Source organism: Callithrix jacchus, chromosome 4 (assembly GCF_049354715.1).
Source record: "Callithrix jacchus isolate 240 chromosome 4, calJac240_pri, whole genome shotgun sequence".
In the NCBI taxonomy this organism is placed as follows: Eukaryota; Metazoa; Chordata; class Mammalia; order Primates; family Cebidae; genus Callithrix; species Callithrix jacchus.
In genome coordinates this window covers 80523379-80537236 of record NC_133505.1, presented here as the reverse complement: position 1 = coordinate 80537236, position 13858 = coordinate 80523379, and the positions used below count along the sequence as shown (strand labels likewise).

General features: G+C 39.1%; 1 protein-coding gene across 6 annotated transcripts in view; it reads left to right on the top strand.

The window, feature by feature from the left end:
- The window catches only part of FILIP1 (filamin A interacting protein 1), a 217429-nt gene that overhangs the window by 184834 nt on the left and 18737 nt on the right, over positions 1-13858 (top strand). For all 6 annotated transcript variants that reach the window (XM_078369562.1, XM_078369561.1, XM_078369559.1 and 3 more), the window contains one exon: positions 9721-12526. In XM_078369562.1, coding sequence (XP_078225688.1) covers positions 9721-12526 — 2806 coding nt within the window. The remainder of the gene's footprint in view (positions 1-9720; positions 12527-13858) is intronic.

Sequence of the window (13858 nt, the reverse complement as noted above, 5' to 3'; positions counted from 1 at the left end):
TTTGTCAGATGCATAGTTTGCAAATTTTTCTCCCACTTTGTGGACTGTTTACTCTGCTATTTCCTTTTTTTTTTTTTTTGAGACAGAGTCTTTCTCAGTCACCCAGGCTGGAGTGCAGTGGCACAATCTCGGCTCACTGCAATCTCTGCCTCTTGGGTTTCAGAAATTATCTTGCCTCAGCCTCACTAGTACCTGGGACTACAGGTATGCACCACCACTCCCAGCTAATTTTTATATTTTTAGTAAAGACAGGGTTGCACCATGTTTCCTAGACTAGTCTTGGACCCCAGACTTCAGGTGATTCACCTGCCTTGGCCTCAGCCTTCCAAAGTGCTGGGATTACAGGCATGAGTCACCACAAACAGTCTATTTCTTTTGCTATGCAGAAGCTTTTTAGTTTAGTTGAGTTTCATCTATTTATTTTTGTTTTTGTTGCATTTGCTTTTGGGTTCTTGGTCATAAACTCTGCCTAAGCCAATGTCGAGAAGAGTTTTTCTGATGTTGTCTTCTAGAGTTTTTTATTGTTTCAGGTCTTAAATTTAAGTTTTTGATCAATCTTGAGTTGATTTTTGTATAAGGTGAGATGAGGATCTAATTTCATTCTTCTACATGTGGCCAATTATCCCAGCACCATTTGTTGAATAGGGTGTCCTTTCCCCACTTTATGTTTTTGTTCACCTTGTTGAAGATCAGTTGGCTATAAGTACTTGGCTTTATTTCTGGGTTCTCTGTTCTGTTCTCTTGGTCTATGTGCTTAATTTTATACCCGTACCATGCTGTTTTGGTGAATACGGTCTAATATAGTTTAAGTTCAGGTAATGTGAAGACTCTAGATTTGTTGTTTTTGCTTAGTCTTGCTTTGGTTATGTGTGCTCTTTTTTGAGTCCATATAAATTTTAGGATTGTTTTTTCTAGTTCTGTGAAGAATGATGATGGTATTTTGATGGGAATTGCATTTAATCTGTAGATTGCTTTTGGTAGTATGGTCATTTTCACAATATTGATTCTACCCATCCCTGAGCATGGGGTGTGCTTCTGTTTGTTTCTATCGTCTATGATTTATTTCAGCAGTTTTGTAGTTTTCCTTTTAGAGATATTTTACATCCTTGGTAGGTATATTTCTTTTTCTTCCTTTTTTCTTTTTTTTTTTTCATTAGATATGTTTCTTTCTTTCTTTCTTTTTTATTTTTGAGATGGAGTTTCGCTTTTGTTACCCAGGCTGGAGTGCAATGGTGCGATCTCAGCTCACCACAACCTCGACCCCCTGGGTTCAAGCAGTTCTCCTGCCTCAGCCTCCCGAGTAGCTGGGACTACAGGCGTGCGCCACCATGCCCAGCTAATTTTTGTATTTTTAGTAGAGACGGGGTCTCACCTTGTTGACCAGGATGGTCTCGATCTCTTGACCTCGTGATCCACCCACCTTGGCCTCCCAAAGTGCTGGGATTATAGGCGTGAGCCACTGCGCCCGGCCTTTGTTAGGTATGTTTCTAAGTACTTTTTTTTTTTTTCCAGCTGTTGTAAAAGGGATTGAGTTCTTGATTTTATTCTCAGTTGGTCATTGTTGGTGTATAGCAGTGCTACTAATTTGTGTACAGTGATTTTGTAAACTGAGACTTTACTGAATTTATTAATCAGATTTAGAATCTTTTTGAACGAGTCTTTAGGAGTTTCTAGGCATAAGATCGTATCATTGGCAAACAGTGACAGTTTGACTTGCTGTATTAGTCCATTTTCACACTGCTACAAAGATACTACCTAAGACTGGGTGATTTATAAATAAAAGAGGTTTAATTGACTAACAATTCTGCAGGGCGAGGGAGGCCTCAGGAAACTTACAATCATGGTGGAAGGCAAAGGAGAAGTAAGCACTTTTTTCACAAGGCAGCAGAAAGAGAGTGCAGAGGAAACTGCCACTTTTAAAATCATCAGGTCTGGTGAGCACTCCCTCACTATTATAAGAACAGTGTGGGGAAACCACTCCTATCCTATTACCTCCCACCAGGTCCCTCTCTTGACACATGGGGATTACAGTTCGAGATGAGTTTTGGATGGGGACACAGTGCCAAACCATGTCACTTCCTGTTTACTGGTTTGCATGCCCCTTATTTCTTTTTCTGGACTGATTTCTCTGGCAGTGTAGGCTTTTAAGAGCCTCATGAAATAATATTAGGACTAGAGATTGTCTAGGATCTGAAACATTACTTCCCCAGAAAAAGATTTTTTGGCATCACCTCTAACCCCACCTGAAAATGTCAGCTCTCTTCTCTTTATGTTCCCCACCTGTGCTTCCACCTCTTTCTGCCTTAAGACTAATAACCAATTTTATGTTTTCTATCATATTTTAAGTCACTCGCTAGTAATAGTTGCTTACAATCTTTCTCCCTTTGTCTGATGTCTTGGAACACTTTCAGGGTTTTAAATTTTTTTCTATTTTTTAATTGAGATATAATTTATAGTCCTAAATAGCTGGGACTACAGGTGTGCACCACCATGCATAGCTAATTTTTATAATTTTAGTAGAGACAGGGTTTCACCATGTTGCCCAGGCTGGTCTTGAACTCCTGACCTCAGGTGATCCACCTGCCTCAGCCTCAGCCTCCCAAAGGCGTGAGCCACTGCACCCAGTCTGATTATATATTTTGCTGTGCAGAAGCTTTTTAGTTTAGTTAGGTTCCATCTACATTTTACATACAGTAAAATTCACAAATTTTAATTATGCAATTTGATGAATCTTGACAAATGTATGACCATCAATAATCACAGAACATTTGGGAATATAAAGTTGAGCTACTGAATTCTAAATTCACATTTGGAGCTCAGAAAGGAACTACTATGCCACTAATTTACCTGGGTTTTATTCCAATTGCCATTATTTAATCAAATGTAAAAAAAAATCACATTAATAAAGAGTTTTCTAACCAGTCCAAAAAAAAAAAAAAAGAAAGAAAGAAAAAACATCTGGGTCCACACTTTTAAAGTCTTCTAGTTGAAAAGAAGTAAATTTCTTAACATGCTGTTAAGTGACTAATTTGCAAATTAAAAAGTATAATTTTGTCTGGCCACACTGGCTCATGCCTGTAATCCCAGCACTTTGGGAGGCCGTGGTGAGTGATCATCTGAGGTCAGGAGTTTTTAGACCAGCCTAGCCAAGATGGTAAAACCCACATCTACTGAAAATATAAAAATTAGCCAGGGGGTAGTACATGCCTGTAGTCCCTGCTACTCAGGAGGTTGAGATAAGAGAGTCTTTTAACCTGGGAAACTGAGGTTGCAGTAAGCCAAGAGGACACTGAATTCCAGCCTGGGTGACAGAGTGAGACTTCATCTCAAAAAAAAGGTATAATTCTATTTAGTATGAAACAAGAAATTAAGAATACATTTAAGAATAGTTATTAAGAAAGGCAATAGAATTAAAAACTCTGTTAGTTTATTGACTTGTCTTTGTTCTCTAAAGAGGACTAAATGCTCGCAGAAATTTAAAATTTGTCAAGAATCAGTTTGATTTTGGGATAATTTGGGCTGTACCCGTGACTGCTGATGGGAATCAGGGTGCTATTTTTTTAGTCTTGGTCTTCTGGTTTGTTTCCTTTTCATGCTAATATGTTTAGAATCAAGGCATAGTTGAAAAATGGGAAGGTGAGCAGAGAAAAGAATGGAGAGGAGGTGGTAAAACTAGTTGGCACAAGCATTACTTAAACCTCTTATTCTGCTTCTTAAATAGCATAATTACATGGAAATGGTGCCCAGTAATGTAGAGAAAATTAATTGTTTGAGGTGCAAAATAAAATTCTATTAGGAAATTGTTAAAAACAAAAGAGACGTAATATGTCATAGGCATTATGTTTTGTGAAGAGATACATGCTATACTTCTGAATGCTTGTTTAATGTAAAATGAGGATTTCTAAATATGGGAGAAGAGAAAAAAGACATCTGTAAGTAGAATGCTGAATTGACTGGGGAGGTGGATAAAGTGAGACGCAAGTGTGTCCCTGCCTTCCCAAAACTCTCTTCCTTTGGTGCTCCTGTGTTGCTCCATGGCTCGCTCTTTCTCTGTATCTCTCTCTCCTCTTTCCTCTCTGCACAGGCCTTCCATAGATCTTCCTTATTCTTTTTATTTCTCATTTTTGGACATTTCTCAAAGGTTTTTCTCCATCTTGTTCTTCTTTTGTCTTTAAATATTTTCTACTTTGGAGATCACATTCATGTCTATGTCAAAGGAAATATCACCTCCATTATGGAAACAAAAATCTAACAATTACCAAGCCTTTTAGCACTGTGAAAATTTCTACATAGGGTGGGATGGCTGACAAAATAGTCCCATGTTTGCCTCTAATTTTCTTTCCTCCTAGGAGTTCCCTCACCTTAATTACCACTGTTCTTCATAATAGACCCCAGGGTATACTGCTCTAATGTTAGATTTTTGATCCAACTGTAAATGAAAAAATAAAAGAACTACAGTTGGCTGGGCACAATGACTCACATTTGTAATCTCAACCCTTTGGGAGGCCAAGACGGGAGGATTTCTTGAGGTCAGGAGTTTGAGACCAGCCTGAACAATATGGTAAGATCAAGAAGAAGAAGAAGGAGGAGGAGAAGGAGGAGGAAGAAGAGGAGGAGGAGGGAGAAAAGGAAGATGAGGAGGAGAAGGAAGAAGAAATAAGACAAACCAGTGACACAAAAACCTATGAGAGAACAAAAGCCTTAATTCAGCCTCTTCTAATAGTCCCATAGCTGTTTTACAGGTTAAATAGAGGTTGTTCAGCCTCCAGTGCCACAGATAGACAGATAGTGAGGGATATCTTGCTCATTCCACATAAAGAAATCTCCATCCCTCATTTGAGGTTTCTCAGTTGAGAGATACATATTTTTTTACTTTACTTTTTTTTTTTTTTTGAGACAAAGTCTTGCTCTGTACCCCAGGCTGGAGTGCAATGGCACAAGCTCAGCTCACTGCAACCTCTGCCTCCCAGGTTCAAGTGATTCTCTTGCCTCAGCCTCCTGAGTAGCTGGGAATTACAGGCACGTGTCACTATGCCAGGCAAATTTCTGTATTTTTAGTAGAGATGGGTTCACCATGTTGGTTAGGCTGGTCTGGAACTCCTAACCTTATGACCTGCCCTCCTTGAACTCCCAAAGTGCTGGCATTACAGGTGTGAGCCATTGTGCCCGGCACATTTCTTTTCTAATAGGCTGACAACTAAAATGGGCACATTCTTCAAAGGAGGCCATTGCTCACTAGACAGAGACATACATCTAATAGCCAATATTAATTTAAAATTGCTGGCCTAATAATAACTACAATATCTGTTTAACAAAAGTGTATACTCACTCAGCATCGTAAAGAGCTTTAGTTAATACATCTCTATATAGGTAATTTCCATATATATATTTCTATTCTTTTTTTTGAGATAGGATCTTGTTCTTTCACTCTGGATGGAGTGCAGTGACATGATCACGGCTCACTACAACCTCTGCCTCCTGGGCTCAAGTGATTCTCCCACCTCAGCCTCCTGCATAGTGGGATTACAGGCACACACCACCACACCCAGCTAATTTTTTGTCTGTTTGTTTGTTTTGTAGAGATGAGGTTTAACCACGTTGCCCAGGCTGGTCTCTAATTCCTGAATTCAAGTCATCTGCCCTCCTCGGCCTCCCAAAATAATGGGATTATAGGCTTGAGCCACCATGCCCAGACAACAGATTTATATTTCTAATTCAAGTTTACATATTCATTATTTCTCTTGTTTATCCATTCCATCAAAATTCTTGAGCATGTCCTATGTGTTAGGCATTATGCTAGGGGGCAAACAAGACAAACATGGCAGCTACCCTCATGGAATTTGCATTAACAAAAGTAGGTAGAGATTAAAAAATTATAAGTTGGTTAGGTGTTATAAAAGAAAACTGGGCCAGGCATGATGGCTCACACCTATAATCCCAGCATTTTGGGAGACTGAGGCAGGAGGATCACTTGACCGCAGCAGTTCAAGACCAGCTTGGGCAACATAGGGGTGACTCTGTCTCCCAGAAAATAAAATAAAAACCTTAGCCAGGTTTGGTGTTATGCACCTGTAGTCCCAGCTCTTTGGGAGGCTGAGGCGGAAGGATAGTTCAAGCACAGGAGATTGAGACTGCAGTGAACTATAATCATGCCACAGCATTTCAACCTGGTGACAGGACAAGACCTTGTCTCTGAAAAAAAAAAAAAAAAAGACTGCAGGATATTGATATTACAGGAGTCTATGAGAAGTTCTGTCTTAATTGGGTTTGAAGAAGTGACATTGAAGTGAAACTTGAAGGATGAAAAACTAGCCAGGAATATTCAGGTGAGTGTGCAGAATGAAAAAAAGCAATAGGGAGGAAATACTTAGCAGAGGACACAGCATATGCAAGGAATGTTAGGTAATGGGAGAGACTAACTGGAGATGAACTTATCAAGGAGGTCAGGTATTGGTTGAGTCCCATCATTCTCATCCCCAGTGTCTTGCCTGTAAGAAGTTTGATTGCGGGTCTGTTTGCACAGAAGGCTATTGGCAGGCCTTCCAAAATGAGCTGAGCAGCTTTACCTTGATCCTGGATCTGACCCTCAACTGGGAAACTGGGTTTTGAGAGCACACAGAGAATGAGTGCTGTATTGCTATTAGAGCCACTTTAACTATAAGATGGGAATGGTTTAAGGTGTGATGAAATAGGAGGAAGAGTTAGCTAATGGGGTTAGAAAAACAGAAATAATCACAGGTAGGAGAACCTGAAAAATGTGGTTTCCTGGAAGCCAAATTCCTGCCCAGATCACACTTGAGCCCATGGAGTTTCCTACTGATTGGAATGCCTTCTGCTTTTCTCTGGCTGAAACATTAGTACCCCAAGTTTTACTATCAAAGATAGGATGATGACAACAATATTTATTGATTAAACATAGAAAGCACTGACAGTCTTTCCAAATGAAGTGATACAACATATACCATAGTTTTTTTTTTTGAGACGGAGTCTCACTCTTGTTACCCAGGCTGGAGTGCAATGGCGCGATCCTGGCTCACCGCAACCTCCGCCTCCTGGGTTCAGGCAATTCTCCTGCCTCAGCCTCCTGAGTAACTGGGATTACAGGCACGCGTCACCATGCCCAGCTAATTTTTTGTATTTTTAGTAGAGACGGGGTTTCACCATGTTGACCAGGATGGTCTCGATCTCTTGACCTCGTGATCCACCCACCTCAGCCTCCCAAAGTGCTGGGATTACAGGCTTGAGCCACCACGCCCGGCCAACATATACCATAGTTCTTACATTTCTTTTTGTGTTTTATTACATGCATGTATTGAGTCTATGTATCTGTAACTTTACTTATACTATTTCAGTTAATCTTCGGAACAATTCATATGGTTGATATTAACCCATTTATGCCTAGTGTTCCATTATCAGAATGCTAAGCTTGTGGGAGGTATATCCTGCTCCTCAAGGTCATCGCCAAGTTCTGATTTTTCACGAAAAAATACTGCAAACACCAGCATAAGTAGGTTAATATCCCTCCCTCTTTCCTGTACTGGTGAAAAAATTGGGAATCAAAGAGTCTTAGTGACTGGCCAGAAATTACATAGAAAGTGACTGAGTCAGAATTCAGATTTGATTATGTCTGACTCCAAAGCCTATGTTGTAGCCACTCCAACCCACTGCCTCTAACAGTATAGAGGCATTGTATTCTTAAATATATACTTTTAGAAGCTTTAACATGTTAAGCTTAGAATTGGAAGCAGTGATGTTTTCAATAAATTAATCTCAGACAGTCCAGTTAAGGGCAAGGAATTTGAAAATGACATTTTTTTTTGAAAATATCCTGGAAAGTTTTCATTACTCTATGGTTCTATGACATTATTTCAATTGATTCAACTTTTAGTAAAAAGAGAACATGGTCAATAACATGCTCTTTCCTACAGGAAGGACCACATTTAGTGATGCTGTTACAGTATTACTCATGCAAATCAGCAGGACTTAAAGATAATATTTTCCCCCTATTTCAGGGATAAAGTAATAATGATTTTGGGAGCCTATGCATTTAGTTTAGAGATGCTAAGACACAATCACGCTTTATAAAAGTAAGTTCTATGAAAAAATCTTAATGACATGATCAGAGCCATTTCTGTAATACTTATCTCACACTGTATTTAATTATTAATAGCTTCCACTGTGCTTTACAAATGTCCAAATATTTCTTGCACATCAGCTTTCAGTCAGTGACAAATAAAAAAAACCCCACAAATATTTCTTCCACGATGCAATGTGAGACTATTAAATTCTATTTACTTGGCTAACAGCTAATCTAGTCATAAATATAAAATTAATCAGTCAGAATAGTAAAGGAGCAAAATATATTGAAAGAATAAAAGGTATTATATTTAAATAAGTACATGTCATTGGTTGTTTATAACTTGCTTCCCTTATAAGCCTATTAATTACTAAAATATAGTATTACACTAACATGGTAAATATGATTATAATTTAAATTATTCTTATGGGTATATAAAAAGAACCATTAAAATTAGTACAAGTTAACCGACCAACCCAAGAATTGTGGGAGACTGAGTTACTTTGGCATATTTATATTCCTGTTTTTTACAGGTATGCATAAACACCACAGAGAAAATATATTTCACACATGTGAAACATAATTACTGTGGCTGCCACATTTTCATATTGATAGTCATACAGATTTTCTTCCTACCTAGTTCTTGATTTAAAAAAATTGTTTAAATAAAAAAATACTGTGCTAAATCTGGTGTGAACTAAAATCAGTTCTGTAAATCAGCTTTTGTAAGCTTTTGAAAGCCCATCCTACTTTGTCTCTTCCAGGTGATAGTTGTGTACTTTATGTTAAGGGTTTAAAATCAGAAAACCCAAAGCTGCTTCATTTCTGAGCCTTTTCTATCATTTAAAGTAAATTTATGTCCTGAGATCATATGATGCAGAGGTGGAGAGCAAGAATTTTGGAGGCTTTTGGGCTGCGTGTGAAATCCAGCATTGCCACTTACTGACTCTGGGATCTGGGGCAGGTTACATAATTTCCCTGTATCTCATTTTCCTCATGGTGATGATAGTAGCAATACGTATCTCATAGGGTAGCTCTGAGAGTAAAGTAAATACTAGCACCAAGGATACAGAAGATAAATATAAAAAATATTATATTAGTATAAATAGTCATTATAATGACTATATGTAATGTAGTCATTAATATGTGATTATAAATAATGACCACATAATATATATTTTATATAAATTTTATATTTATAATATAAAATATATATTATATAAATATTCATTATTATATAATAATGACTATATAAATTATATAAATAGCCATTATACAACCCAAGTTTTACTTAATGGCTACTGTATTAAAGTATAACACACATGCAGAAAGATACTCAGAAGTGTTCAGCTTACTAAAATTTCATAAGGTAAGTTAAACAATCCTGTATAGCAAGCACACAAATTATAAAAGAGAAACTAGTTCACTCGAGGCCCTCTTCATGTCCCCTTCTAGCCACTACCTCTACAGGTAACTAATATTTTGACTTCCTGTTCGTTTCATTAATGGCTATTTTTTAAGCCTTGATATTATAGCAATTGATAAAAGGTTTATTGTAGTAGCATGTTGTTTTTATTTAATATCAATACTTAAATCTGTTTGCAGATTACTCTTTTAACATCTAGCTATATTTTATTTTCTAGGTTAAAAAAGCTCCTTGAACAAGAAAAGGCTTACCAAGCCCGCAAAGAAAAGGAAAATGCTAAACGGCTCAATAAACTAAGAGATGAGCTTGTCAAACTCAAGTCCTTTGCACTCATGTTGGTGGATGAAAGACAAATGCATATTGAGCAACTTGGCCTGCAAAGCCAGAAAGTACAGGATCTTACTCAGAAGCTGAGGGAAGAAGAAGAAAAGCTCAAAGCCATTACTTCTAAATCCAAAGAAGACAGACAGAAACTGCTCAAGTTGGAAGTGGACTTTGAACACAAGGCTTCGAGGTTTTCTCAAGAACATGAAGAGATGAACGCTAAACTGGCTAATCAAGAGTCTCACAATAGGCAACTTAGGCTCAAGCTGGTTGGCTTAACCCAAAGAATCGAGGAGCTAGAAGAGACCAACAAAAATCTACAGAAGGCAGAGGAAGAACTTCAGGAATTAAGAGATAAAATTGCCAAAGGAGAATGCGGAAACTCTAGCCTCATGGCAGAAGTAGAAAATCTTCGAAAGCGTGTGCTTGAGATGGAAGGTAAAGATGAGGAGATAATGAAAACTGAATCCCAGTGTAGGGAACTGAGGAAGAAGCTGCAAGAGGAAGAACACCATAGTAAGGAGCTCAAACTTGAAGTCGAGAAGCTGCAGAAGAGAATGTCCGAACTGGAGAAATTGGAAGAAGCATTTAGCAAGAGTAAATCTGAGTGCACCCAGCTGCATTTAAATCTGGAGAAAGAAAAGAACTTAACCAAAGACCTGCTAAATGAATTGGAGGTGGTCAAGAGTCGAGTTAAAGAATTGGAATGTTCTGAAAGTAGATTGGAAAAGGCTGAATTAAGCCTAAAAGATGATCTTACAAAGTTGAAGTCATTTACCGTGATGCTGGTTGATGAAAGAAAAAATATGATGGAAAAAATAAAGCAAGAAGAGAGAAAAGTGGATGGACTCAATAAAAATTTTAAGGTGGAACAAGGAAAAGTTATGGATGTAACTGAAAAACTAATTGAAGAAAGTAAGAAGCTTTTAAAACTAAAATCTGAAATGGAGGAAAAAGTATACAACTTGACAAGAGAAAGAGATGAGTTGATAGGCAAATTGAAAAGTGAAGAAGAAAAATCCTCTGAATTAAGCTGCAGTGTTGACTTACTAAAGAAGAGACTTGATGGTATAGAGGAAGTGGAAAGAGAAATAACAAGAGGAAGGTCACGAAAAGGGTCTGAGCTCACCTGCCCAGAAGATAATAAGATTAAGGAACTAACACTTGAAATTGAGAGACTGAAGAAACGTCTCCAACAATTGGAGGTGGTCGAAGGGGATTTGATGAAGACAGAAGATGAGTATGATCAGCTGGAACAAAAATTTAGAACTGAGCAGGATAAGGCCAACTTCCTCTCTCAACAACTAGAGGAGATCAAGCACCAAATTGCCAAGAATAAAGCAATAGAGAAAGGTGAGGTTGTGAGCCAGGAAGCTGAACTGAGACACAGATTTCGGCTGGAAGAAGCTAAAAGCCGAGACTTAAAAGCTGAAGTACAAGCTCTTAAAGAGAAGATTCACGAATTAATGAACAAAGAAGATCAGCTTTCTCAGCTCCAAGTAGATTATTCTGTACTTCAACAAAGATTTATGGAAGAAGAAAGTAAGAACAAAAACATGGGGCAGGAGGTCCTCAATCTGACCAAAGAGTTGGAGCTTTCCAAGCGCTACAGCAGAGCTCTTAGGCCCAGTGTGAATGGAAGAAGAATGGTGGATATTCCTGTGACATCAACTGGAGTCCAGACTGATGCAGTCAGCAGTGAAGCAACAGAGGAAGAAACGCCAGCTGTATTCATACGGAAATCCTTCCAGGAAGAAAATCATATCATGAGCAATCTTCGGCAGGTGGGATTGAAAAAACCTATGGAACGATCCTCTGTTCTAGACAGGTATCCTCCAGCAGCAAATGAGCTCACTATGAGAAAGTCTTGGATTCCATGGATGAGAAAGAGGGAAAATGGCCCCTCAATTACTCAGGAGAAAGGTCCCCGAACAAATTCCAGTCCAGGGCACCCAGGAGAGGTAGTCCTTTCACCAAAGCAGGGCCAGCCCCTGCATATTCGAGTGACACCAGACCACGAGAACAGTACTGCGACTTTGGAGATAACAAGCCCGACATCTGAAGAATTTTTTTCTAGTACCACCGTCATTCCTACCTTAGGGAATCAGAAACCAAGAATAACCATTATTCCATCACCAAATGTGATGCCTCAAAAACAAAAAAGTGGAGATACTACTCTTGGCCCAGAACGAGCCATGTCCCCAGTCACAATTACTACATTTTCCAGAGAGAAGACCCCAGAAAGCGGAAGAGGCGTGTTTGCAGACAGGCCCACATCCCCTATTCAGATAATGACGGTGTCTACATCAGCAGCACCAGCTGAGATTGCAGTTTCTCCCGAATCCCAGGAAATGCCCATGGGACGGACCATTCTCAAAGTCACCCCAGAAAAACAGACTGTTCCAACTCCAGTACGGAAATACAACTCCAATGCCAACATCATAACTACAGAGGACAATAAAATTCACATTCACTTAGGATCTCAGTTTAAACGGTCTCCTGGCACTTCAGGAGAAGGAGTCAGTCCAGTTATTACTGTCCGACCAGTAAACGTGACAGCTGAAAAAGAGGTTTCCACTGGCACTGTCCTTCGCTCTCCCAGAAACCATCTCTCCTCTCGGCCTGGTGCGAGCAAAGTGACGAGCACTATCACCATAACACCGGCCACAACGTCATCTGCTCGAGGAACCCAGTCAGTGGTGAGTACAAGAGGCTCCAAACGGCAGGCCCATGGAGAGAGGGAGACGTGAGTAGTGGGACTACCCCAGCACCCGCAGTAAAACGCAGCCACATGCCTCTCATGCTGCTGGAATCCACCAACCGATGCTTCCCAGAGGACCATCCAAACTGAGAACTGAATGTAAAAAGTGGCCTAGTAGTTTAATAAATTGGGCCAACTTTGAGGGAAAACTTTGCCTATTCATGTACATTATGGAGATTGCTATAAATACTTGCAAAAGTGGCCTCTTTGAAATGGTAGCCTATAGTAATCAGAAGCTTTAAAATTTCATTTTGATGTTTAAGATACTTTTGGAGTTGGGGGGAAATGCTCTATATGCAAGAAGAATTAAAGTTGTTCCTAGATATGTTTCTATAAACTAAAATGTTCATTATGTGGTTATGTATGGCTACAGTCATATTTTATCCCAAAATAGATGAGAAGATTTTAATATCAAAAACTTTTTTAAAAGTAAAAAGAAGTTAGTTTATATGTCTAAAAAACTATTTTATTTAATCCGATCTTGCAGAGAGCAAGTTCTTCATAAATATTTATTTAGTAATTAGCTGGGGCCGGGCACAGTGGCTCATGCCTGTAATCCCAGCACTGTAGGAAGCCGAGGTGGGTGAATTACCTGAGGTTAGGAGTTCAAGACCTGGCCAACATGGTGAAACCCCATCTCTACTAAAAATACAAAAATTAGCCTGGTGTGGTGGTGAATGCCTGTAATCCCAGCTACTTGGGAGGCTGAGGTAGGAGAATCGCTTGAGCCCAGGAGGCAGAGGTTACAGTAAGTTGAGATCATGCCATTGCACTCCAGCCTGGATGACAGAGTGAGACTTTGTCTCAAAAAATAAAAAAATTACTGGCTGGAAGGCTAAATGAATGATTATTGAAAAGCATGTCCAAAGCACAAAAATGAGAACTTAAAAATAAATTCAACCAGCCTGGTGTACAGGAAAGAACCCTATCTCTACTAAAAATACACACACACTACACACACACACACACAAAGTAGCTGGGCATGGAGATGCACACCTGTAATCCTAGCTGCTTAATCCTAGCTGCTTGTGAGGCTGAGGCAGAAGAATCACATGAACCCAGGAGGTAGAGGCTGCAGTGAGCCAGAACCATGCCGCTGCACTGCACTCCAGCCTGGGTTACAGGGTGAGGCCCCGTCTCAAAAGGTAAATACATACATACATACATACATACATACATACATACATACATACATGCATACATAATAAATTCTACCTTTCAAAATGCCTCCAGTTATTTTCTTCATTTGTTGGTGGCAAATTGGTCAATG